The sequence below is a fragment of the Siphateles boraxobius genome, unplaced genomic scaffold (assembly GCF_051911475.1).
Source record: "Siphateles boraxobius isolate OS27281-9 unplaced genomic scaffold, OSU_SipBor_1 12, whole genome shotgun sequence".
NCBI classification, from domain to species: domain Eukaryota; kingdom Metazoa; phylum Chordata; class Actinopteri; order Cypriniformes; family Leuciscidae; genus Siphateles; species Siphateles boraxobius.
Genome location: NW_027508722.1, coordinates 35,363,368 through 35,389,720, shown reverse-complemented (window position 1 = coordinate 35,389,720; position 26,353 = coordinate 35,363,368). Strand labels below are relative to the sequence as shown.

The 26,353-nt window shown below is 40.0% G+C and overlaps 2 protein-coding genes and 1 long non-coding RNA gene across 6 annotated transcripts in view; 1 reads left to right on the top strand and 2 right to left on the bottom strand.

Moving 5' to 3' along the window:
• Window positions 1-26,353, bottom strand: part of LOC143727017 (uncharacterized) — a 122,339-nt gene that overhangs the window by 12,429 nt on the left and 83,557 nt on the right. The gene's annotated exons all lie outside the window — the stretch shown is intronic.
• LOC143727214 (uncharacterized) lies at window positions 1,539-25,759 on the bottom strand. Of its 3 annotated transcripts, none has more exons than XM_077219277.1 (8): window positions 25,666-25,759; window positions 24,177-24,221; window positions 7,758-7,976; window positions 7,395-7,667; window positions 6,209-6,487; window positions 5,373-5,609; window positions 4,424-4,822; window positions 1,539-4,393 (listed from the first exon to the last, which is right to left on the bottom strand). In XM_077219277.1, exons 1-8 carry the CDS (start codon window positions 25,694-25,696, stop codon window positions 4,173-4,175), a joined length of 1,704 nt encoding a protein of 567 aa, XP_077075392.1. In that variant the 5' UTR covers window positions 25,697-25,759; the 3' UTR covers window positions 1,539-4,172. The 3 variants fall into 3 exon arrangements, with proteins under 3 accessions (XP_077075392.1, XP_077075391.1, XP_077075393.1); XM_077219278.1 differs by having other exon boundaries at window positions 4,031-4,357; window positions 4,406-4,822; window positions 25,666-25,757; XM_077219276.1 differs by having other exon boundaries at window positions 1,539-4,822; window positions 25,666-25,757.
• On the top strand, window positions 7,636-25,774 carry LOC143727326 (uncharacterized). 2 transcript variants are annotated; one of them, XR_013199467.1, is made up of 4 exons: window positions 7,636-7,765; window positions 7,922-8,026; window positions 23,928-24,010; window positions 25,673-25,774. It is a non-coding gene; the product is annotated as an uncharacterized LOC143727326 (long non-coding RNA). The 2 variants fall into 2 exon arrangements; XR_013199466.1 differs by lacking the exon at window positions 25,673-25,774 and having other exon boundaries at window positions 23,928-24,052.

The window sequence follows — 26,353 nt, the reverse complement described above, 5'->3', positions numbered from 1 at the left end:
ATGCATTCTCAACTACAATCCAGAGTGATAGATATTGTGTGACACACACACACACACACACACACACACACACACACACACACACACACACACACACACACACACACACACACACACACACACACACACACACACACCATGACCCCCCCCCCCCCCAAATAGTAATAATGGTAGTAGATATTTTATTTAGGCTGCAGTGAGTATGGCAAACAAGAAGGAAGCGAGAGGAGAGGAGAGAGGGAGAAGGAAAGAGAGAGGAAGTGAGAGGACGGAGAGGAGAGAGGGAGAAGCAAAGGGGACAGGAAGTGAGAGAACATGTGAGGAGAAAGGAATGCAGAGGAAATGAGAGGAGACATAAAGAGAGAAAAGAGAGGAGGAGCAAGGACCAGAGAGGAAAGGATACAAAGATAAAACAGGGATGGAAAGGAAGGCCAAACAACAATCTGTGGAAAGTCGAGAGGATGAAGGGGGCGGTGAAGAGAATCGTATCTGTGATGACGATGGTTTCATTTGCAAAGACTGTGTTTGAAAAATGTTTTCATCACACACACACACACACACACACACACACACACACACACACACACACACACACACACACACACACACACACACACACACACACACACACACACACACACACACACACACACACACACACACACCACTGACATCAGTTCACTGATCTATGCTATTCCAAAATGGACTTTTTTAAATTGCACATTTGAATATGTAGGTTTGCACCAAAAATGTTTTTTTAATGGCACATATGAATATATTTGTTTAATGCAGTTTAAATGTTATGTGGCTGTATAAGCAATTGTGTTTTAAAATTAAAATTGATGATAAATTACTATTTCCCTTTGCAGTTTGACTGGCCCATTGTACCTGAAACTTCTCATGCAAAAAAAGTTGGCACAGCTGATGTTTCAAGAACTGTAGGGCCAAAATAATTATATTTTATTACATAATTTCAACACAAAATTATCAAAAACAGTTATTATTAATAAAAACGCATGGAAAAGGCATATATGGTATTGTATTATTGTCCCAAACAGTTTACCAAAAAGTGGCCCAATTTAGCTGATATCACCCTAGTAGGTATTCTGGGAGTTCTTAATCTGCAATTGGGATTCACATTTATAATATCATAATCTGGTGTATTATTGTGGTGATAATGCATCAGAAGTGGAGTTATGAAGGGATCAATTTCTGCGATCCATAAATGATGGTCAAACTATAGATGCAGATGTCAGCAAGTAGTCAGGAAAAAGCAATGTATTCGTATCAGGTTTCACCAGAGAAAACAAACCAAAGCTGAATTTATACACCATTTAATCAGAACACTCAGAATTACAAAAAAATATACTTTACAAGGAACATGGATAAACTGTATAATCACTGGCAAAAGCAAAACGACTAACCAGAGAGTGAAAACCAAATCAATCCTGCAGTGACCTCTTGTGGTTGAAACAAACAAACCTGAATTTGATGCTGGGCACCAGTTTGCCTTTCAGTGGAGAATCACTAAACTACAGTTGCATTGCAATAGAAGTTTATTAGGGCATGCAGTTATAGGCTACAGCTGTGGTCATTTTGATATACATCTTCAATTAAGCAAACAGAAAATGTATTGCTTTTTAAGTTCTTACATATACAACATATACAACAACATACAAAACAACGTGCATGAATAAAAATATTTAACAACAACACAATAACTAGGCTATAATTAAGATCTAACAATAAGCATGATGAAAGAATGAAATAGTCCAAATAAACGAGTGTTCAAATGCATAATGAAGGTGTTAAATGAGGCTGAGAATTACTTGAAATATAATTGCTAATAGCCTAAATCTATTATTAAACCAGTGTAATTATTAGCAAGCTCAGAAATAAGAACATTTGCTTATGACGTGCTCTTCAGCTCCACAGATAAACTTTAATAGCATAAACTGTACAATCAATAACTAACTTCACGCAGATATTCACAATAACTGATTCTGTGTAATTATGTGTAAATGCCTAAGATGAATCAAGTAGGCTATTTTGTGTGGGTTTTAACATTTTTTTATGCATGATGGTAATAGTATTTACATTTATAGCCTTTAGATTTGTGTGGTTTTAATCCTTCAGCTTTATTGCACAAAACTAACTTTCTTTCCTTATTCTCATAACTGCAAGAAAATGTCTAAAACTGTGAATGTGGATCTGTAACTGTAATCTTGTTTGCTGTGTTAACTATATAATGTTCTCCTTCTTTCTTTACTTATCAGACTCTTTCTTTAAAGGTGAAGTGCCTTATTTCTTCGCCACAAACGTCTGGACAAAACTCACTGTAGATTTGAGTCTGAAGCAAAAGGAATTTGATGTAAGGTTTCGTTTCTGATCAGAATGGAGTCAGATCTCTGAGTTTGCAGCGGATTGTCTGAGATCTTTTTGGAGGTGGAAGTTAAAAGTCACGTTAACTCTCCAGAGCATCTTCATGCATGGGCATGAAAAAAATGTGGGTGGGTCATTCTCCAGATTTTTTTACTGGAGTAGATTAGGGGTGTTCCCCTACCTTTTCTAAAATCTCTATGCGATAATGAGTGAAGTGAATGAGTAAAAATGAAACGAGCGCAAATCCGTCTATGCGTGCTTCTCTCAGAATTCAGAGCTTGGCAAGAGTAATATCAACTCAAATAGGCTACTGCATGTTCTACGATATGATGTCGTATATTATCGTATGTATATTTAAATGATTTAAGCCTTGTACAATATGATAGGCTACTCGAATGAATGGAATAAGCACAGCACGGTGACGGTCACATATCAAACAGCGCGTACGTGCCTCTGCGCGTCTCAGCTACCAAACCAGCTTTAATAGCCAATAATCAACTACGATTCATATACATTATTTAATTACTACTTGATATGTCTATTTAAACGTTTTAATCTTCGTATGATCTGTATTCTAACTGTAAGAAGCTCCGGTTCCCATAGGAACATGAGACTCGCGCTTGGGACAGCACATGCGCATTGGCTCGTCTGGCCTGAAAAGTAAGTGTTTGCTGGGATTCTGAATTATCAGGTGGAATGGATTTGACCAGCAGCGTGGAAATCAACGCTGTAGCTAAAACGTGGAATGGAGTTAAATTTATTTGGTCTTTTCTCAAGTGGAATGGATTTGACTGACGGCGCTCTGTAAAGTGAACAGACATATACGCTGAATTAGAGATGGTAGAAGTGAGTCAGTGGGTCCAATATCATTGGTCTTAAAACGTGGTTGGGTCTTGTCCCACCCATATACAATGGTTCCGACGCCCATGTCTTCATGTAGCCTATCCCCGCCAAATTTGTTTACATTTTATTATTTCAAAGTAGGCTATTATTGTAGCCTTGTTATATTAAATAGCCCACAGAAAATTCGCTCATGATTTTCGAAGAAACTCGTTCGAGAAGTAACGGTCGGCACTCGGCTGTGATTTCACGGCACACTTCTCGCGCGAGTTTCTCAAGCGTAACGTTAGGTCTAAACGTTGTGACAGTTGACTAACGTTAGAAGCTATGGTTTATAGTCAAAATATTAGTTTAAAATTTTAAATATTCATATTTTTCTCTCACACACCTATTGTTTAGCTTCAGAAGACATTAATTCATCACTAGCTGCGATCTTTTGTATTACCGTCTGTTCACTTTGTCTGGTTTTGGTCCTGTAACGCATTATAGACTAACGTTACTCACAATGGATTGTTTTTCTAAAAATCTTCATGTTTATCTGAAGAAAGCAAGTTATACAACTGAGACAGTAACGTTAGGCTATGAGGGTGAGTAAATGATGTGAGAATTTACATTTTGGGGTCGAGTATCCCTGTATTCGATTAACTATAAAAAATAAAAAAGGTATTTGTGACCTTTTATTTCACAATTCTAACCCCCCCCCCCCCTCCCAGAATTGTATGATATAGAAATCCGAATTGCGAGATATAAACTCACAATTCTGTATTTTCTCTCTCACAATTGCTAGTATAAATCTTGCAATTGACTTCATAACACTGCGAGTTATAAAGTCAAAATGTTGAGATATAAACTCGCAATTCTGAGAAAAAAAAGTCAGAATTGTGAGATAAGAAGATTAGCAATTTGACTATTGGTTAGCATTAATGTGATGCTCTTTCTTACAGGTTCCTTCATTCTTTCTCTTTGCTCATCTGTTTCTTATCCTGTTGTCCGGCCTTCAGTTCTTCATATGGATTTTCTTCTACTGCTACGGCCTCATAATCTTTGTCTTTCTGAGGAAGCTGCTCATACCCAACCTCTGATTCTCCTGCCGGTGTTTTTGAGTCGGCTGAACTCAGTGTTTGGTACACCTCGGCTTTCACGCTCTTAAGAGCCTCGTACCCACCCTGACCTTCACTCTGACCTTGACCTTCACCCTGACCTTGACTTTCTGCAGCTCCTAGTGTGTGGTACATCCCCTCCTCCTGCCTCTTTTTTAGGGCTTCATAACCCCCCTCTGCCTTGACCTTATCCGTATTCTCGCCTAGTGTGTGGTACATCCCCTCCTCCTGCCTCTTTGTTAAAGCTTCGTAACCCCCGTCGGCCTTGTCCTTATCCTTATTCTCGCCTAGCGTGTGGTAAACCGCCTGATCGGTGAGTTGGATTTGCTCATAGTCTCCATCTTTCTTCTTATCTTTACCCTGTGCGGTCGCCTGAACACTGCCTCCTCCACGTCTTCTGCGCTTCAGCGCGATCAGCACCACGATCAACACCCCGAGAATCATCAGAATCGCAGCCACCATGATGGGCAGCACATTTACAGACTCTGGCCGTGGTTTTGCTATGAGAAAGAGAGAAGATAAGTTTTCATGCTAGAAAAATTTTTAGAAGTGCACAATCGTGAAGTGAGAAGTGAAAGCGTCTTGTGCATCAGTGCACCCTACATCAGTACAGTCAACATTAAAATGCAAGGAAAACGAAAGTGTTCATGCAGATCTGTGTGCCTCTGTTTTGGCGTGAAACTTTTAGGTGTAGCAGACACTCGTGAGAAACGTTTCTGCTGTTGATTACCGCAGAAAATAATTTCTCATTAAAAATAAACCATTAAAAAAATCATTAACTTGAAATAAAATAAGTGTTAACTGGAGTTAAAATTAAATGTTATTTTATTTCAATAAGTTCCAAAGCTACATTTCTAGCCAATTAAATAAAAACTAATAAAAATATCAAAACACTACAAAATTATTAAAAATAAAAAATATAAACCCTAAAAACTCATTTAAAATATGAATTAAAAAAAAATACAACAGAATTTTAATTACACTAAACACTGGCTATTGAACAAGGAGTGTGTGTCTAAGGAGTGTGTGTGTGTGTGTGTGTTTAGGTACCTTTGTAAACTTTGCTGAAACGGGAGAAACCTTTCCCACACTTCATCCGGCAGCTGAACAGTCCTCCTTCCTTTATGGTAATAATGTCTGTATTTTCAGGTAGTTTTCGGCGTGCAAATGAGTCATTAAGAAGTGTGTGATACCAGTAGTAGGACGTGCAGTCGGCAGGACAGTCTCTGCAGAAACACTCCAGACTCTCAGGAGACGTTGAATACACTGTAGTAGCAGGAGGCCCACCTGTACCACACACAAATATGACTTACAAAATAATTGATTCAGTGGTTGTTCCTGAAACTCAGTTGGTAGGATATGTACTTATCGTTAGCTAAGGTCATGGGTTAAATTCCCAGTGAATGCGTATCCTGATAAGGATAAAAGCATCTGACAAATTTATAAATGTAACCGCTCTGACAGATTCAGTGAGTAATTTGTTAGACTAATTCGAACTCGATAACGTGCGGGTCATTCTGACTGATTCATTAAAAGAGTTGACTCATAAGAGTCATTTGTTCATGAATCGGACTGTGCTGGTGAAGCGGTATGCTTGCTTTTGCATGCAGCCAGTGAAAACAACAAAAGAGAAAGATGTGATGGGTTGCTTTATTAGTTTTATTTGTTATACAGTGAGTTATTATCATTATACATATATATTGTGTATAGTTGTTTATAAATCTTGTGCTTAAATATATATTAACATGTGTTATGTTTTATTATTATTATTATTATATAGAACCACATGGTACTCTTACATAAATGCCATGGCTAGTTCTAGTACTATCTAGTAGTGGTTGTGTATAAATGAAGGGGTGAGGTGAGGCAGTGATTGTAATGTTTACCTATAACGTTTAACTCCTGGGCATCAGAATCTCCTTCCTGCAAGGCAGCTTCTGCACTGATGTGGCTGTACCTGTAGGTGGCGTGACATCTGTACTGTCCGGTATGATCTTGTGTGGCGTTGGTGATGATATATGTGTCTTTCGTTATGTTTGCGATTAACAACTTATCCTTATAGAAGATGGCAGTTTCCGCTTTCCCCCCCCAGACTGCACACCTGAGAGCCACACTCTCCCCCATCAGTGCAGGAACGGCTGGAGGCTCCAACATCACCCTGAGCTCTGAGACACACAGACACACAGGTCAGACATCCATCATCACTGCTGATGCTTCATTTAAAGATCCCATCATATTGAAGATGGCTTTGAATTCATATACTGATGACATCATGTTGCCCTGACAGGTGTATTAAAATTTCTGTCCAATCAAATGCTCTCAATAAGAGACCCTCATGCAACCAAGCAGCAAATCATAGTGTTACTGACATAAACTACAGGCTATTGGCTGTTTAAGAAAAATGGATTCAACAGGAAATGTCAGCACTGGAAAATATGAATCTTGGAATTTGGGGAATTTAATCTATAATGATCAACTTTGTCTTTGTGATCCAAATGAGTAAATAGTTGCCATACCGTAGGAGTATAGAGCTATAAACCCTGATCTTGGAGAATTGTTAGACTTTATATTAAGATTCGCCCTGCAACTATAGAGGTGTCAGATGTGAGGTGTCTTTTTCTCAACATCTGAGAATCATTTCCATTTGCTCTCCAGTTTAGTCTCTTGGCTCTTTATGGAAGCTATTGAGAGGATATTGTTTGTAATTTTTGAGAAGGACCTGATTCAAGGAGTCAGAAATCCTTAATCTTAACCACAGAACATGGTCTATAACATGACTATTACATTCAGATTTAATTATTGTCAAATAATCACTTGCTTAACATGTTCAAGAGCATGTAAGACTGATGGGAACTAGTTGGCAACTTGTGGTCAGAAATTTTTTTTCTAGGAAATTCAGTGGGATCCAGTGTTGTTTTGGACTCCATTGAATTTAATTGCATGGATACAGATAATCTACAAATCATGGAACTACATGAAAGCGAGTAAATAATGACAGAATTAGTATTTTTGTATTTCCCTTTAACTACACAGATGATCTGAAATCCTACAGGGAAAAGAGGAAGGAGTCACCTGTCATTTTCAGTGTCACTGCATTGCTTCGTCGTGTGCCGTTCTTGCACCAGAAAGTGGCTCTTTTTGCTTCCTTCAATTCTGCAAATATAACAGCCCTCTTCTTCATCTTATCAACAGTGGTTCCTAGCATGAAGCCCCTCTTCCCCCGCAACACAAAACACTTCCAGCCAGTCGGATCATCGTCCACCTGCAGCACCAGGTTTCTTCCACCACCTTTGGTCATCACAGCGCCACCTATAGATGGAGAGAGCTGAGCGTGAGGCTCCAGCTCTGAGAGAGAGAGAGAGAGAGATGAGGAACAGCAGGAGGAACAGATGATTGTGAGGGAATGTTTAGAGTTATTTAGGATGGTGTTCATACCTTCCACAGTGAGTCTATATGGGTCGCTCTTTGATCCTGCCCGCTCACATTCATAATTCCCGTTGTTTTTGGATGTCACTGCTGTGAGAATCATCAAAGAATCCTGATGTGATAGTGGTATTCCATTAATTAACCATTTTATCGGTCCACCCCCTCCTTTACAGGCCAGAGTGACATCATCTCCAACAAACACATCTGGGAACCTCGGCAGGAGAGACACTGAGAGAAAGAAAACAGACTCATAAGAGACACATCTGCTGTAACGCCAGGTTGTCCGACTACTATTGGAAAATACACTGCATCCTCTGTTTAATCAGGAAAAGTTAACAACTGTTAAAAGAGCGTTAGCAAAGGGGTTTCTCCTCTGATTGCCAGGGAAGGTTGAATACATTATGATGAGTATTCATAACTAGTTATTCGTTGCTTTGTCAGAGAAGTTATGGGTTTATCCTCTGTTTTCAGCAGAGAAGAATTGTTTATCTTCTGTTCTTGTGAGCAGGAATGATTAGCATAAAGTGCTAGTAATTTGAAGGAAGGTTAACAATAGTTGATCAGTTTTGAGTGTACCCTCTGTTTGATCAGAGAAGTTTTAGTGCTCGTTTGTGTGGTAACAAAGAAATCCACAAAATGTTTAGGAAAAGTGCTAGACTAATCCCAACTACTGAGAAAGGTGGGCTAGCTACCCCTTTATGGACAGACAGTGAGTTCAAGTCATTGTAAGGGGAGCAGATAGACTCCATAGTGACTGAGTCAGTCAGATTGGATTTGAGAAAGAAATTTAGTATTCACCCAGAAAAAGTATGGTCTATTGAAGAATGCAAAAAGTTGTTGGGTGCATGTATCAGGAAGAGAAACATAAAAGGCATTATTTTCTGTCACATGGAATTTAGCTTATGCATTGCACAAGAACAAGCTAGGTGTATAGCTAAATTAAAAGAACAGAACAAACAATTGCACACTAAGGTGGGCCATAACAAGGCCTCAACCAAATGTGACTCAGAAGACCAACAGTCAGATGAAACTTATCCTGACTTACAAGCTTTCTTTGAAACAGATCTAGCAATCCATTCAGTAACTGATAAGCCTGTAGATTCAGTAAAGGTATGTGTCGCAAGAAGATCTCAGGGAATTGAGGGAATTGAAAGTGTTCCTCCCAACTCTTCTGTTGTCCAAATCCAAATTGTTGCCAAAGTGCTAAGACCAAAGGATATAGTGAAACTATCCCAGAGTTTACCTTCAGTACGCACAGATTTTTCTGAATTTAGAAGGGCATTGATCAGTAAAATGCATCTTTACGGCATGTCGTTGGCAGAAGTCACACAGCTGATGTCACAAATTCTAACTGAATCTGAATTCAACAGTTTTGAGTCTGCTGTTACTTCTGAACTACAACATGCCAGAAAAGTAAAACTGAGAGAAGGAGTTCTGAAAGCATTGAAGAACATTGTTGGACCCAAACATGGACTGGTCAAAGATCACTAGTTGTGTACAGAAGAAAGATGAGACTGTTTGTGAGTACACCGAAAGATTTTGTCAATCAGCTGCAGCATACAGTGGTATTGTTGACACTTCAGAGAAGGTGCTAGATGATAATGGCTCCCTAATTCGCACATGGTTTGATGGTCTTTTGTCAAAGCATAGAAATGCATTGCCTTTCTTAGACTTCACATGGTCCACTAGAACCATACAAAAAACTTGGAGAGGTTAGCTGCATGGGAAAGAGACTCTGGTGTCAAGGCAAGAGTAAAAATTGCAGCAGCATCCTTTAAGGTCAACACAGAGAATCAACAGAAACGCAAATGTCCTAAGAGAGAGGGCAGCAGTTGTTATTATTGTGGTAAACATGGACATTGGGGAAAAGAGTGTAGGAAAAACAAAAAGAACTTTAGACAAGTTAACAATGTTACTCAGCTCCTACTCAGCTTGCTACTCTGAAACAGCCCCTCCCCTCGTCATTAAACTCGGTGGGCAGCTTATTGATGTGTTAAGCATTTGGGCTGTGAGTGCTTAATTTCCCCAGTAACTTAGAACAAAGATGAAAGACTTATTTTTGTTTAAAACAGCAAAAGGAAAGTGACGGTCTCACCCTTCCTTTGGGGAACACTGATTAAGTAAACTCAGCCTTAAATGTTATGCTACAGCACAGGCCCTTCATCAGTAATGGTGTTAGGTCAGACTGTAAATGTAAAATGCCTTCATGAAGTGTCGACACTGATGAATGAAGCAAAAGAAACTTTTGTCACCTCCTCCCGTTGGGGAAATTGGTTAACCACCCTCACAGTACCATCACCCATTCTCATGTATGATGTCTGCAGTGACTGAAGTTGTGTTAGAGGATGAAGGAGAAATGACTCATGATTTTGTTACGCTCACATACACACCTTCGAGGGAAGTAAAAGAAACTCCCATTAGACGGTGGGCAGAGGCCCCGTATCTGCTTTACTTTTCGAAATGGATGATCCCCATGGAGGGAGAACCTGAATTTGTAAAGTTGGGACGGTTGTTTTATTCTCAACGATATGAACAGTATTGCCACTCCCATTTATTGCACATTTTCCCCCGAAATCACAATGCACGACCGTAAATATGCAGGCAAACGTGGTTGTCTACTATATCAGTCAAGCCAATAGCGTGGCAAGATACTTACACAGGATTATTATTAACCAATCAGATGTAGCTTATTTAGAACAGCTGTTACACGGATGATTCAGCTGCCAGACACGAACAGCATCTGCGGCGGCAGCACAGTGACAATCATCAAGGACATTGTTTTTGTGATTGTAAGTATTCATTTAATTAGAATATGATATCTATGAAATTTTTTTGTTTTGTACACTGTGTTGTTCAAACGTATGTAAGCGTCTTGTTAGTGTCGTTTTAAGTAGGGTAGTTTCAGCTGGCTAACTAGCAGTAGCTAGCATGTCTAACATTAGGTCACAAGTCTGAACCAAAACTACGACATTACTAGTAGATTTATGCATCCTTCATTTTAATTCTAAAATCAAAACCAAGCTAATCTCATATACATATATATATATATATTTGAGATTGGCTTGGTTTAGATTTTGGAATTAAAATGAATGTAAGCGTCTCGTTAGTGTCGTTTTAAGTAGGGTAGTTTCAGCTGGCTAGCATCATGCAATTACATATTTGATTTGGTCTAAAGTTTAAGTATTTAATTCTAACGGTAACACTTCGTCCAACTCACATAGGCTACAGCTCCACTGTATGTCAGCGGATAATTACCTCAGACTGGTTTGCAAACGTTTGCCAAAAACTTAAGGTTAACATGAACCTCTGGATGTATAAGACATATTTAATTATCAGTTACATCTGACATAACATTAAAGGGTCAGCAAGCAGCCAATATTGTAACCGGAGAGCTAAGAGCTCAAGAAGAACTGCATGTAATAGAAATAAGATTAGACTATCAAAGAACATATGCTATCAAACAAGCAGAGTTATAATGTACATAAACATCGTACAGATTTACTTCTGCTGGAGTAGCCAACACACACACACCCCTCCCCACATGTGTATTTACATAACAAGATGTGTCCTAGTCATCTTCAAGTGACTTATTGTCACAGTTTACACACTGACAGAGGTTTGTACATGGCAGCTCATGCAGTTTACATGTGCATCTACCCGTAACACAATTTGTTTTTTTAGATGAGCAGTGCACAAGTTCCAGTATGGCCTCTGGAGCTGGCGGAAGTGTCATCCAGTCCACTCCGTAGAAATCTCCTACCATCTTCCAGCCATGATTTACAGGAGGAGGAATGTCTGGCATGCACTCAAGACTCCTGTGTACTGCAGCCTGATAGCTTGCCCGCTGGATGTGTTTATGCAAGGATCTTTTGTTTAGAGGTAAGTCTCTCTCAGAACATTTACCTAATTTGAACAGTTTAGCCCTCGCTATATTGACATCTTGGCAGTCCTTCTGGTCATATAGGTCACACGTGTAAGCTTCCAGAGCCTCACATAGTTCTGGTGATGGGGTGAAACTTGTTCCTAGTTCTTTAAACATAGTGATGTATTCTGTTTTTGAGCTTCATTTTTTGTATGCTTTTGCTTTCCCAACCTTATGCAGAGCGCTCACAGTGTCACATCCAGAAAAGGCATGCAGACCTACAAGGGCATCACATTTGTCTTCGCCAAGATGTGCATGTAGCTTGGTAATGTCAGTAATGTGTGTGTCTCTCCCCTTGGCAGTATGGAAATGGAGGTGGCCATCAATGTGGCTACAGAAAGCTAGAGCCAGCACAAAGACATCAGTTTCTAGGCTCTTGATTACCAGGTCACGGCTGTGTTTGGCTGCATGGACCGCGTGCAGTATCATTCTGGTGTCTGCCTCCTCTTCACTTGTCTCTAGGTCTTCGAGTTCCAGTATCTCAAGGTCAGTATAGCTCACATTCATCTTAATTGCGTGACACTTGCTTCCATGTGCAACAATGATGGTTATATTGTCAATTATGTTCTTTGCAGATGAGCTCCAATGTTGGAAGAAATACTCCACTAAGTTTTCTTTATTTTGGCCACATGCCAGGAATTTTTTCCACTGCTTTGTTTTTTTTTGGTCATCTCCATATATTTTGATTTTTTGGTAGCCCTGTTCTGTGCGCCGACTACGCTCAGCATTTTTGATGCTCAGGTCGCTGTATGTGTCGCATACAAAATGATGCTCTGTTGACTTGGTTGCCTTAGCTGAGGTAACTAATGTCCTCAGTACATGATCTGCATAAAACCCAAATGCTGGCTGTGGCTTTAGTTGTTGCACCAGAGCCATAGCATCCCAAATCCAAACTGAGCCATCAGGAATGTCACTCACTGTTGCAGGCGGGCTGCTTTGTTGGTTTTGACCAGAGACCCATCAAAGTTGGTAATTGACTGTGGTAAAGGACCCAAACTGTAAGTGAGCATTTCATCAATGTTAATTTGCCTAACACTGCCCACAACAATTAGCCTTGCAAACAAGTTGCGATGTGATGTTAGGGTGATTTCTTTTCCTCTAATTTTTGAGACTGTACTTTGGCCAGTGTCTTTGAATGTTTTCATTTTCATTTTCTTTATAGGGTCATGGAAAGATGCTTCGCCATTGACAATCCTTTTTTCACAGAATTCAGTGAGTGCCATTACACCTCTTTGTTTAGCCCCTAGTAAATCTGTGGCAACATTTTCTGATGCCTGTTGGCCAGAAGAGATGTGACAAAGAGACTCTCCATCCAGCAATGGGTCAAAAGGATTAACCATATTTTGGATAGTGGCCACAATGTTCATCACATCAGCCAGATCTCTCTGCATTCGGGTGTTGTCTAGCTCAGAGTTAAGATGTCCTACTGGGCACTTTCCTGCCATTGTTTTGCATTCAAAAGTGATTGCTGCCCGCTCATGTTGTGTTAGGGTCCAGCGGTGAACTGCACCCTTGTTCAGATACCCCTTTTCCATCAACAAGAACCAGGTGCTGATTCAGAGCTAGAGCTAGTGCCGGTTCGGAGTTGGTTCGACTGACGAGCTTTCAAAGAACCGGTTTGCCTTTCCACAGGCTAGAGAGCCATCACAGAGCCAGATTTTACGTCACTGTATACATCTCATGTTGCCCAGCAATGCTAGCGCGGCACACACAAACACACCAGGCTTGTTTGAGATGGTTCGGCACTGCGAATCTCGAACTGCGAGAGCGATCCAAAAGCAGAAGGAGTCGTATGCTCTCCAAACACTCCCGCAGCTCCGATCAGTCCATGCCGCTCCGATGCATCTCGAACAAGCCTTTCATCAACAATGGCGGTCGTTGCGTTACTATTTATGCTCATGGCTTTGCAAACCTACATCGGTATCCATACACGTTGAATCCAGCAGGTTCGTGCAGCTCGCCGTAACTTGCATTAACGGAGATTACAATCGAGCTGCTATTGGCACGATTAGCTGCTATTTAAAAAATGGCGGTCACCAGTTTCTGTTTGTCTTGTTGGTCACGGTAACCCCGCCCCAAGCCGCTGATGTAAGCGGTTCTTACTTCTAGAACAGCAATGATTTGCTGCTACTTAAGAACCACTTTTACTGGTTCGGAGCTGGTGCTTTGGTGGTCGAAAAACAAAGAACCGATTTGAAACTAGGCTCTGGCTCCGAACCAGCAGCAGCTCTGCCTTGGTGGAAAAGGGGTAAGAGAGAACCCACTGATGCCTCCCTTTGTCTTTGAGTCACGATTGGCTGTTTGCTCATTGACTTGATCACATGCAGTGCCGGCAAAACCATGATTTTGATGTCTTTGTGCCACAAAGTCACCTGAAAGAAGCTGCTGGTGTGCTGAAGGGTGTGTGTCTTCCAGGTTGGTCATTTCAGCCCAATATGCCGTCAAATACCTGGCATAATTTACTTTGTCACAGGCAAAAAATCAGGGCAGCATACTTTGCACAGTGGACAAATAGAGAGCCCAGTTCCCCTCTCTTGTTGCCCTGATGAAAAGAAGTAAATTTTCCATCATGTCAAGGTATGTGCTCCAAAATGCGAATGTGTGGTTACAGTTGTTTTTCACCACAAATTCTCCATAACCTTGCAGTAATTGCTGAAATGTGTCTGATGTTAGCATGACCTTGAACTCTTCACAGGGAAAACAATCCTGCATATCTGTTGTTACTTTTAAAGTAGCTGCATTTTGTTCTTTTGTCAGTGTGTCCAAGTATGCCCACCAGCGCAGTTTCTGGAGTGCTTCCATCAGGAGTTTGTGAGCCCGTATGCTCCTGTTTTAGTGATGGCCGGAGATCACTCCATCGATTGAGCCTGGTGCCACCAGGTCAGACTCGATCAAGATGTCCTGAAAGCCAGCATCACCATGCAACTTTCCTATGCATGAAAGATAAGCCATTGCTGTGTGGAACTCTCCCATCCTCAATACAATTTGTTTGCCAACGGATCTCTTGGGCCTTGGCATATATGGCTTGATCCATCACTATAACAACTTATTTTTGTTTCAAGCTGTCAGCAATGGCAATGGAGCGGCTCAGGATGGTGTGAACAGTGTTGAGATCAGTTGGGCTGGCGTCAATCACTGGCAGGTAGCCAACATATGTAGATGGCAGGACTGTGTCTTCCTTTAACATGATATTAAACCCTGTCCATCCAGGAAGGACTTTGCCCTGGGCCTCAGGTACTTTCAGTAAAAAGAATGCAGCATCAATTCTTCTGCCGGTAGTTTGGGCATATCTGTATTGGTCCTGCTGGAGATCTATCTTCAATGCAAAATTCTGTGGACGAGACCGCTTTCCTCTTGTGTAGGTTGAAAGATTCAGTGGAGGAGGATGAACAGACCGTTCTCGTGTTCATTGTCTGGGTAATGTGTCTGGTAAGGATGCTGTATAACTGTTTATGGCCCTCTGAATTATTATTGAATTATTATTTATGGCCCTCTGAATTATTTTGTCCCTTTACCTGAAAGAGTTTCCTATCCAAAGTCATTATTATCCCAGACTAGAGTCACTGGCACTTCAGCACTGATGTTTGTATCAGTATCATGCTCAAGGACCTGGGAATTGGATGAGCAGTGACCCAGACCATTTAACAACCTTATAAGCTGTGCAGAGCCAGTCATATGCTGAACTGCCATTGCAAGTGAGCACTGTTTTGGCATGAGCCACCGTCCTCTGGTTGCCAAGGTAATAATGTCCTGACAAGTGGACACATTATCTTTCTGCTTCCCTCTGAAGTGACATCAACACGTTCATCTGATGGTTTTAATGACATTCCTGATGTCCATGCAATAAAGTTAAAAAGTTGGTGAGGCACTACACTCAGGGCATTTTCCAGTGTGAGGTCACCTGCTGTGGGAGGCCATGGAAGCTTTGGTGATCTTTTTGATGTTTTTTGAATGATTTCTTTGAGTATCATTGCTGCATGATATAACACCCGAGAATCATTAGTGTTGATGGTGGCATTTTCAATAGCTTCTTGACTTGTAATTTCTCCTTCACTTTCTTCAGATGAGGAGGAAGCAGAGGAGACAGCAACTTCATGCACAATCACGTCAGCTGACAGATTGTCAAAATATACAAGAAAGGTTGTGGATGCCTTCAGGAATTTCAAGAAGGGATGAGACTTTTGAAGTCTTGCCTTAAGTGAATGTGCCTTATAAGCTGCAATGTTCACTCCCTCTGTTTCTTCCACAGTTTTTTTGAATAGCAAATTCAGCTATGAAAGTCGAAGCACTTCGCGGTGTTTTAAAAGCCTCTCCTCAATGACTGTTTTGCAGAAGTGCTTGTATCCATTTTCATAGATGTTTGTTTCTGTTCTCTAATTTTTTTGTGTCGTCAGGTACCGGGTATAATCTCGATAGCAAGTGAAGTGATACCGTGCTTCACTAGCCACCAAGTCCCTGTCTTGGATATGGAGAAGGAGAGACTCCCTTCTCCCTTCAGCGGCGAGAAGCAATTTCCCGGCATGGAGTGTTTCACACTGTATTACTTTTTCTTTTACCCTTTTCCTGCTATGTGTCTGAACCTTGTAATTTTCATGTTTGCAAATAATGCATTGTACTGGAAGCAGGTGTGGGGCCTGCTTGGACGTGTAGAGATCACAGGCATTAGACCTCAGAGCCCGTGTTTTTACTGGAGTTGCCTCACCATCCTCTGCCTCTACCACTAAAAAAAGATTGAGGTTCTGCACCCTTCCCCACATCACTGATTAAAGAAATGGTTTGAAACTTTCAGCATGGGAAAACTCATTCTCCATATATTGGTTTCACCTGTTCCCTTAACATGGTTAATAAACCAGTTTCACAGCATTTAGGTGTCTGGCCTTTCTAGGATTACAAATTTATTAAATGTTTTAATTGAGCTTCCAATACTATAGTGTTTTACCTGAGAAAGTTGCACACTGTTTTTTTTCCCTTTTTGAGGGAACCAAGGTGTCGGACATTAACCTCTTGTCACTTCTCAAAGTTCAGCTGGGCCTTTGTCGATCTAATCATGCTGATTGGATTAGCATCTCAAGGCTCTGAGTAACACCTTTTTTCTTTGAGTTTTCTGTATCGGTGCGGGAAATCCTGCCCGTTCTGTTCTCATGTCTCAGCTCATTTACATGCTTTGTTTCAGAGTTTCTCCCCCCTCAATGTAAACACCCCCCCCTCTAAATGTATAAAGAAGTCTGTATTTGATTTTAGTCAGACTTGGGTAAGATTTTGGACGAAGCAGACTACAGCAAATAAACAATCCTGCTTAAAAGATAAGCCAAGTCTCTACACTTAAAAAGAAAAAGGTTTACAACAGATGGTGTCGTCACCCGGGTGGAGAAACTGAAACTCAACAAAGAATGAACTTTTCAAAGCTCAAAGATCTCAACAAAGCTGACTAAGTCTCCAAACTGAATTTTGAAACATCCAGCTAAACAAAGATTGCCAGACTGAATCTTTCCAGCTTCCTCCAGATTGAAAACTTCAAGCTGAACCAAGATTTCTAGGCGGAATCTTTCTATACAACAAAAATTTGGTGAGTTTCACTCCATTCAAGAACAGTTGAAAAACCAGTCAAAATTTTTTTTTTTATATTCTGCGCCATCAGAGAAGAAGTTAACAGACAGCTGTAGGGTTTGTAGACTAAAGTTATCCTTTAAAGTTGCTTTTAGAGATGAAATGTATCCTCTGTTTTTCAGGCAGGGAAGATTAACGTACATGTTAATACAGTTTACCCTCTGCTTTGCTAGGGAAGTGTTTTATCCTCTATAAAGTTAGGGAAGATTAGCATCAAGTGCTAATATATTGTACCCTCTGTTTTCAGGCAGGGAAGATTAACGTACATGTTAATATTGTTTTGTCCTCTGCTTTGCCAGGGAAGTGCAAAGGTTTTTTTCAGGCAGGGAAGATTTTAGCGTAAATTGCTAGTAATTTGTGTATCCTTTGCTTTAGGCAGAGAAGGTTGGCATTAACAACAGTAATCTGTGTTAACAAGTGTACTCTCTGTGGATCAGAGAAGTTTTAGTGTCTGTTTGTGTTGGCAACAAAGAAAACTCACAACATTGTTTAGAAGGAATGCTAGACTAATCCCCACAACTGAAAAAGGTGGTCTTGCTACTCCTTTATGGACAGACAGTTAGTTCAAGTCATTGTTAGGGGAGCAGATGGACTCCATAGTGACTGAGTCAGTGAGATTGGATTTGAGAAAGAAATTTGGTATTCACCTAGAAAAAGTATGGTCTATTGAAGAATGCAAGAAGGTGTTGGGTGCATGTATCAGGAAGAGAAACATAAAAGGCATTTTTTTCTGTCACATGGAATTTAGCTTATCCATTGCACAAGAACAAGCTAGGTGTATTGCTAAATTAAAAGAACAGAACAAACAATTGCAGACTCAAGTTTTTTGTCTCAAGAAAAAAATGAGCCATAAGGCCTCATCCAAATGTGACTCAGAAGACCAACAGTCAGATGAGATTTATCCTGATTTAAAAGCCTTCTTTGAAACAGATGTAGCTCTCCAATCAGTAACTGATAAGCCTGTAAATTCAGTCAATGGGTGCGGTGCTAGCAAAAGATTGCAGGGAATCGAGGGAACAGAAAGTGTTCCTCCCAACCACTTCTGTTGTTCAAAAACAAACTGTTGCCGAAGCGCTAAGACCTAAGGATATAGAAAAATATCCCAAAGCTTACCTTCAGTAGGCACATATTTGTCTGAATTTAGAAGGGCATTGATCAGTAAAATGCGTCTTTACGACATGTCGTTGGCAGAAGTAACACAGCTGATGTCACAAATTCTAATTGAATCTGAATTCAACAGTTTTGAGTCTGCTGTTACTTCTGAACTACAACATGCCAGAAAAGGTGAATTGAGAGGGGGAGTTCTGAAAGCGTTGAAGAACATTGTTGGACCCAAAATAGACTGGTCCAAAATCACTAGTTGTGTACAGAAGAATGATGAAACGGTGTATGAATACACAGCAATATTTTGTCAGTCAGCTGTAACTTACAGTGGAATAGTGGACACTTCAGAGAAGGTGTTAAATGATAATGGTCCATTAGTTCGCACATGGTTTGATGGTCTTTTGTCAGAGCATAGAAATGCATTGCCTTTCTTAGATGTCACATGGGCCACTAGAACCTTGCAAAACAACTTGGACAGTTTAGCTGCATGGGAAAGAGATTCTGATGTCAAGGCAAGAGTAAAAATTGCAGCAGCATCCTTTAAGGTCAACACAGAGAATCAACAGAAATGCAAATGTCCTAAGAGAAAGGGCAGCAGTTGTTATTACTGTGGTAAACATGGACATTGGGGAAAAGAGTGTAGGAAAAACAAAAAGAACTTTAAACAAGTTAACAATGTTACTCAGCTCCTACTCAGTCTGCTTGCTACTCTGAAACAGCCCCTCCCCTCATCATTAAACTGGGGCAGCATGTTGACGTGTTAACCATTTGGGCTGTGAGTGCTTAATTTCCCCAGTAACTTACAACAAAGATGAAAGACTTATTTTTGTTTAATAGAACAAAAGGAAAGTGACAGTCTCACCATTCCTTTGGGGAACACTGGTTAAGTAAACTCACAGCCTTAAATGTTATGCTACAGCACAGGCCCTTCATCAGTAATGGTGTTAGGTCAGACTGTAAATGTAAAATGCCTTCATGCAGTGTCCACACTGATGAATAAAACAAAAGAAACTTCTGTCACCTAATCCCATTGGTGAAATTGGTTAACTACCCCCACAGCCCCGAACATTGTTTTACAGCGTGCACCAGTCAAGAACCCATCCTCGTGTATGATGTCTGCAATGACTGAGGATCTGTTAGGGGATGAAGGAGAAATGTCTCATGATTGTGTTACGCTTACATACACACCCTCGAGGGAAGTAAAAGAAACTCCCATAGAGAATTCAGAATTTGAGTTGCTTGTTGACGGTTCAGCTCAAGAAATTGAAAGTAATTCAGAAACAAGCCATTAGAGCCTATGTGGCATGAACCATATTAAGGGATGTTGATTACAGCAGCTGCAGTATTGAGTCAGGGAAAAAAAACCTGGACTACTGTTTCACATTGTAAAGTTGTTCCCCCACCTTCAGGGATAGGTTAGGACACGGAACCAGTGAGGAGCCTCGGGAAGAACCGAACGCAACAGGCTTGAGAGTTAACCCTGGGGTGAAGATTCCCTCATAGGCCTTCCCTATCCTAGTCCATCCTTACCTCACTGTTCCTTAAGTGTCAAAGGAATTAAGAAATAGGGAAAGATGGAACAACAATAGCAGACTCAGAAAAAGTTTACAACCATAGTGTTTGAACAAATACTGCTCTACTGTCTAGCAGACTCGGAAAAGTTTACAACCCTAGTGTGTGAACAAATACTGCTCTCCTGTCTTTTGTTTTCTTTCTTACTCTGTGCAGATACCACTGATGACTGTCCCGGGAACCATATGCACCGACCTCGTCATCTGCGTATGAAGCCACAAGAAAACCTGAAGAACACGATTAGACCCACTGCTGAACCAACTATCACGAAAGAAAAAAAAAACACAACGCAGAGACTCACATACGAAACCTTCAGTCATCCATCAACATGATCCAGATTGTCGTACCAGTAATATCACAGACACTCTCGCTTCGCACAAGATAATGATCTTACAGAACAGAGTGGCCTTGGATTACATTCTAGCAACGCAAGGAGGAGCCTGCACCATCATCGGACCTGAGTGCTGCACCGGGTTAATGGACCCAACAGAGAACTTGAACAAAATCCAACAAGACATTCTTGATCTTTCAGCAAAATTACACCAGATGACTGAAGATTATTATCCGTAAGAACTTCACGGACCCTAATTGCATGTTTGTTTCTGTGTCAGCATGCAATTACAGAAAATCAAACACAGAACATGCGTTATGTGCCTGTAACGATCACAAGTTACAAGAATGAACTTTTAAGTGTCTAAATTTGTATTTTGTGAGAGTTATTTAGAACTCTTAGAGGGGGAAATGTATGATTACAAAATTATTAAATGTTTTAATTGAGCTTACAATACTATAGTGTTTTAACTGAGAAAGTTACACACTGTTTTTTTCCCTTTTTGAGGGAACCAAGGTGTCGGACATTAACCTCTTGTCACTTCTCAAAGTTCAGCTTTGCCTTTGTTGATCTAATCATGCTGATTGGATTAGCATCTCAAGGCTCTGAGTTACACCTTTTGTCTTTGAGTTTTCTGTCTCGGTGCGGGAAATCCTGCCCGTTCTGTTCTCATGTCTCAGCTCATTTACATGCTTTGTTTCAGAGTTTCTCCCCTCTCAATATAAACTCCTCCCCCTCTAAATGTATAAAGAAGTCTGTATTTGATTTTAGTCAGACTTGGGTAAGATTTTGGACGAAGCAGACTACATCAAATAAACAATCCTGCTTAAAAGATAAGCCAAGTCTACTGGTTTTCGCTTCTGAGTTTTTCTACGCTTAAGAAGAACAAGGTTTACAACACCTTGTTGATGTTAATAATGCATAATTGGAAGGGTACATTTTTGCAGGATGTTTTTATTATATTACTGTTGATACACTGAACACTGTATATATCTATATTATTTGTACTATTATACTGTTACTGCTACTACACTGCACATAACTGTATGTGTTTGTTCATGCTACAAATCAATATCTATTATGCTCTTATAAGGCTACTGCTAATACATTGCACATTTATATTTAATTTATATTACTGTAAAACATACTACTCTCTTAAATGTATACTACTGTACCGAATGTCTTATACTGCGCCACCTATCTATATAATATAATACTGCACTGTAATATACTGCGCCACCTGTCTATACAATATAATACTGCACTGTATGTCTTTTACTGCATCTCCTGTCTATACAATATAATACCAACCTTCATTTGCCGTTTCTTCAACTAATACTGCTCTTCTCTTTGTCCTCGTTCTATCTTCTATCTTCCATCTCGTTCTATCTACATTCACATTTTGTGTCAAACTGAACATGTAGCATAAGTTGGCAAAATGAGTTAACAAGTTCAATCTTTACTGGGCTAAAATCACTTCTCGAAAAGATGTGCATATACAGCAACTTCATATCAGCATGCCAGTGTGTTGACAAACGCGTCACCAACAACGACACTTTACGACGCACGCTATTGGATGAAGGCAACAAATATGTCATGCATGTCGGACCCCACACGTAGACGCTTGCTCTATTCGCCGGGAAAATAACCTGGAGAAAGTTACCAATATTATAGTAATGTGCAAAGTATGTGAGTGGCAACAATTTTTATTTGCTTTGTTGAAAAGTGTAGTGGTTATATATAAAAAACTGGGTTATCCATCTCCACAGATCGTCTGAAAACACGAAATCCCACCTCGGCCCACCGTCTACATAGAGAATTCAGAATTTGAGTTGTTTGTTGACGGTTCAGCTCAAGTAATTGAAAGTAATTCTTATGTGGCATGGACCACATTAAGTGATGTTGATTACAGCAGCCGCAGTATTGTGTCAGGGAAGGAGAAACCTGGACTAATGTGTCACACTGTACAGAGTTTCCCACACCTACAGAGATAGGTTAGGACACGGAACCAGTGAGGAGCCCAGAGAAGAACCGAATGCAACAGGCTTCAGGGGTCAAACTCAGCGGTGAAGATTCCCTCATAGGCCTTCCTTATCCTAGTCCATCCTTACCTCACTGTTCCTTAGGTGTCAAAGGAATTAAGAAATCGGGAAAGAGGGAACAACAATTGCAGACTCAGAAAAGTTTACAACCCTAGTGTTTGAACAAATACGGCTCTACTGTCTAGCAGACTCGGAAAAGTTTACAACCCTAGTGTTTGAACACATACTGCTCTCCTGTCTTTTGTTTTCTTTCTTACTCTGTGCATATACCACTGATGACTGTCCCGGGACCCATACGCACCGACCACCACATTTGAAACCTTCAGTCATCCATCAACATGATCAAGATTGTAGTACCAGTAACATCACAGACACTCTCGCTTCGCACAAGATAATGATCTTACAGAACAGAGTGGCCTTGGATTCAACGCAAGGAGGAGCCTGGACCATCATCGGACCTGAGTGCTGCAACGGGTTTTAATGGATCCAACAGAGAACTTGAACAAAATCCAACAAGAGATTCTTGATCTTTCGGCAAAATTACACCAGATGACTGAAGATAATTTTTCATGGTTCGGAAACTTGATTGGTAAACCCTGGCTGTGGATAAAGGAAATAGCAATTATGTTGTTGTTTGTTCTACTGGCGTACTATCTATGTGTCTACAGTATCAAGTGTTTCATTCAACATATGAATCACGCCTCTCACAAGAAAATCACAGTTCCTACCAGAAAAGACTATTACGAGTAGGGACGTCACAGACCCTAAAATTGCATGTTTGTTTCTGTGTAAGCATGCAATTGCAGAAAAGCAAACACAGAACATGCGTTAAGTGCCTTTAACGATTACATGGTACAAGAATGAACGTTTAAGTGTTTAAATTTGTATTTTGTGAGAGTTATTTAGAACTCTCTAAGGGGGAAATGTAGGATTACAATTTTATTTAAATGTTTAATTTAGATTTCCAATACAATAGTACTTTATATTGAGAAAGTTTATAAATGATGAGACCAGGAAATCTCTGCTAACGGTAGGGGCTCCCAGCGGGATATTCCTGACTGTCCCGTCTCGGTACGAGAAGGCCATGCCTTTCCTGTTCTTGTGTCACGCCGGGTGAAACTCATGCTGAGCAAGTTTGAACACCTGCTATTTCATTAACATTTGCTTTGTTTCAGAGAGTCTCCACCTATATGTAATCCTTCCCCCTTGAAATTTATATAAACTACAATGTAAAGTTCCCTTAGTTAGACTTGACTTGGGTAAGATTTTGGACGAAGCAGACTACAGCAAATAAAGAATCCTGCTTAAAAGATACCCCCCAAGTCTCCTGGTTTTCACTTCTAAATCTTCTACACTGAAGAAGGAAGAAGTTTACAACAATATTTTCATCCTGGAATATGAACATGATGTTCTTCATACATGGTTGTTTAAGAAATTTTCTTTTTTATTTAATATGCCAGAAGTAATCTTGTTAAAAATAAACTTAAGCTGCTGGTTTCTAACATTGGGATCTTAGAAAATTAATTTTTATTATTGGTAATATTATATTTATTGTTGGTACTTATTATATTTATTATTATTTGGTTTTTATTATTATGTAGGAGTCAGGCTGTCCAGTCTTCAGCGGATACACCCTGTGGCGTTTACTTCTCGAGGAACCACGACAGGAATTACTTTGAATCAGGTTGGAGGTTCATTATAAATGAACTATATATAATGATGTAATGATATAATGATGTTTTGTTGTTTTATGGATCAGGCTGATCTGATCATCTTTAGGCACTGATCTTTACCACATATACCATTTCAGCTCCTCTGATCTTGTGCACAATGAAAATGTGTGTATTTACCTGCTGGTTTTTCTCCTTTGTCTTCTCTTACGAGAGCCAACAACACTGTGACATAAAAAGATAAATCAGATTATTTCTGCACTAAGAAGCAACATGTTTAATTTTAATTTGCAGCTTTATTGCCATTGAAATGAGACGGCCGCACTCAGTCAGTTTTGGGTGAATCATGACTCAAGAATGGGGTATTGGCGATTGGCTCACTGGGAAAAGTGCAGGTGCTCCCATTGGCCAGTCTACTCCACAGCCAATCACAGGCCAACTCCTTGCTCGGGTCCTGGGGCTTCGGCCCCGCAAACCCTATTGTTAAAGGATTAGTTCACCCAAAAATGAAAATTAAGTCATTAATTACTCACCCCCATGCTGTACCAACCCCGTAAGACCTTCGTTCATCTTCGGAACACAAATGAAGATATTTTTGATTAAATCTGAGAGGTGGATCACTGCTACATAGGCTGCCAGAGGGAATGAAACTTGACGGCCCAGAAAGTCATTAAAGAACATGTTTAAATATTCCATGTGCCTACAGTGGCTCAACTATAAGTTTATCAAGCGACGAGAATACTTTTTTTCCGAAAAAAACCCCCATAAATAACGACTTTATTCGACTATTCCTTTTCATCCTTGTGGGCCTGAGACGAGAGTTCAAGAGATTTCCACGACGCATGCGCGAGAACTGAGAAGAGGACGTTCTTCTTCTAATACTTCTTGTTCAGTTCTCGCGCATGCGTCGTGGAAATCTCTTGAACTCTCGTCTCAGGCCCACAAGGAAGAAAAGGAATAGTCGAATAAAGTCGTTATTTATGTTTTTTTTTTCGGAAAAAAAGTATTCTCGTCGCTTGATAAACTTATAGTTGAGCCACTGTAGGCACATGGAATATTTAAACATGTTCTTTAATGACTTTCTGGGCCGTCAAGTTTCATTCCCTCTGGCAGCCTATGTAGCAGTGATCCACCTCTCAGATTTAATCAAAAATATCTTCATTTGTGTTCCGAAGATGAACGAAGGTCTTACGGGGTTGGTACAGCATGGGGGTGAGTAATTAATGACTTAATTTTCATTTTTGGGTGAACTAACCCTTTAATGCGACCTGGCTTTGCTGATATTGTGCATCATAAATTGTTCAAAATATTGGCTACAAATACAACAACTATTTGAAAATAAATCTTTTAAAATGATCTTTGTAAAAAATTGTCAGTGAAATGCAAATCTGTGTAACAAAATGATCATAATAGTAATATAATTCATATTTCTGTGAAATCTGCAATAAAATAGGATAATGTTTTTGGAAAATTTTCAACCTTTATCATAATTTAATGTCAATTAAACAGACAAACAAAGCTTATTAAATCATGTGCCTCTTCTGTTGCATGAAAACTGTAAACTGGTTGGTTTGAATTAAACTTCAACATGAATGTAGCAAATATTAACAGAATCAGAAACCCATTATCAGACAATAAGATGATGCTGCATAAACTCTTGTGTTTTTACCTGACAGTGTCAGCAGAGACCTCATGTCCATCAGCCGAGCCGAGCCGCGTCTGTCAGAAAGAGAAATATTGGGAAGTAGACTTCAACAATAACCAAACAAAAATAAAACAATAGGTAGTTATATTTTACAAATTCAAAACATTCCAAAAACACAATTCCTTCAAATTAAACTGATGTTCTGTTCTGAGGGGTGGCAATCTGGCTTTGCCAAGAACAAAGGTGACATGAGCTATTCTGTAATGTTGTTTAGGACACAGACCCTTTTCACTGGCATCTGAAAATTGTGCAGCGGCTTGAACAGATTGTCCAAAACTGCGTGGCTTCAAACATTAGTCATCTGTAAACGCATCCTGTAACCCATTCAATCCTTGTTGGTCAAGAACTGGAGGAATCTCATCAGGGCCGGCCCTGGCCAATTTGCTGCCCTAGGCAAGATTTTACCTGGTGCCCCATGCATCACAGCCCATTTCGCCCTGTCATTGTGTTCATGATTATTTATCTTATATATGTATATATATATACACACACACACATTACAGCCTAAACACAAATAGCAAGAGCATTACACCTAGCACTCAAGTCGAGTCCCATTTATTTTTATAGCACTTTTTACGATATAGATTATTTCAAGGCAGATTTACAGCTTTACAGTTTTGTTGCGTTTATAATTTTGTTCAGTATATATAGC

Coding starts and splice junctions, on each gene's coding strand:
- LOC143727214 (XM_077219276.1), bottom strand. CDS start 25,696: ATGGACATGAGGTCTCTGCTGACACTGTCAG. Junction 6,488..7,394: donor AGTGACACTGAAAATGACAG/GTGACTCCTTCC, acceptor TGTGTGTCTCAG/AGCTCAGGGTGATGTTGGAG. Junction 4,823..5,372: donor TTTCAGCAAAGTTTACAAAG/GTACCTAAACAC, acceptor TCTTTCTCATAG/CAAAACCACGGCCAGAGTCT.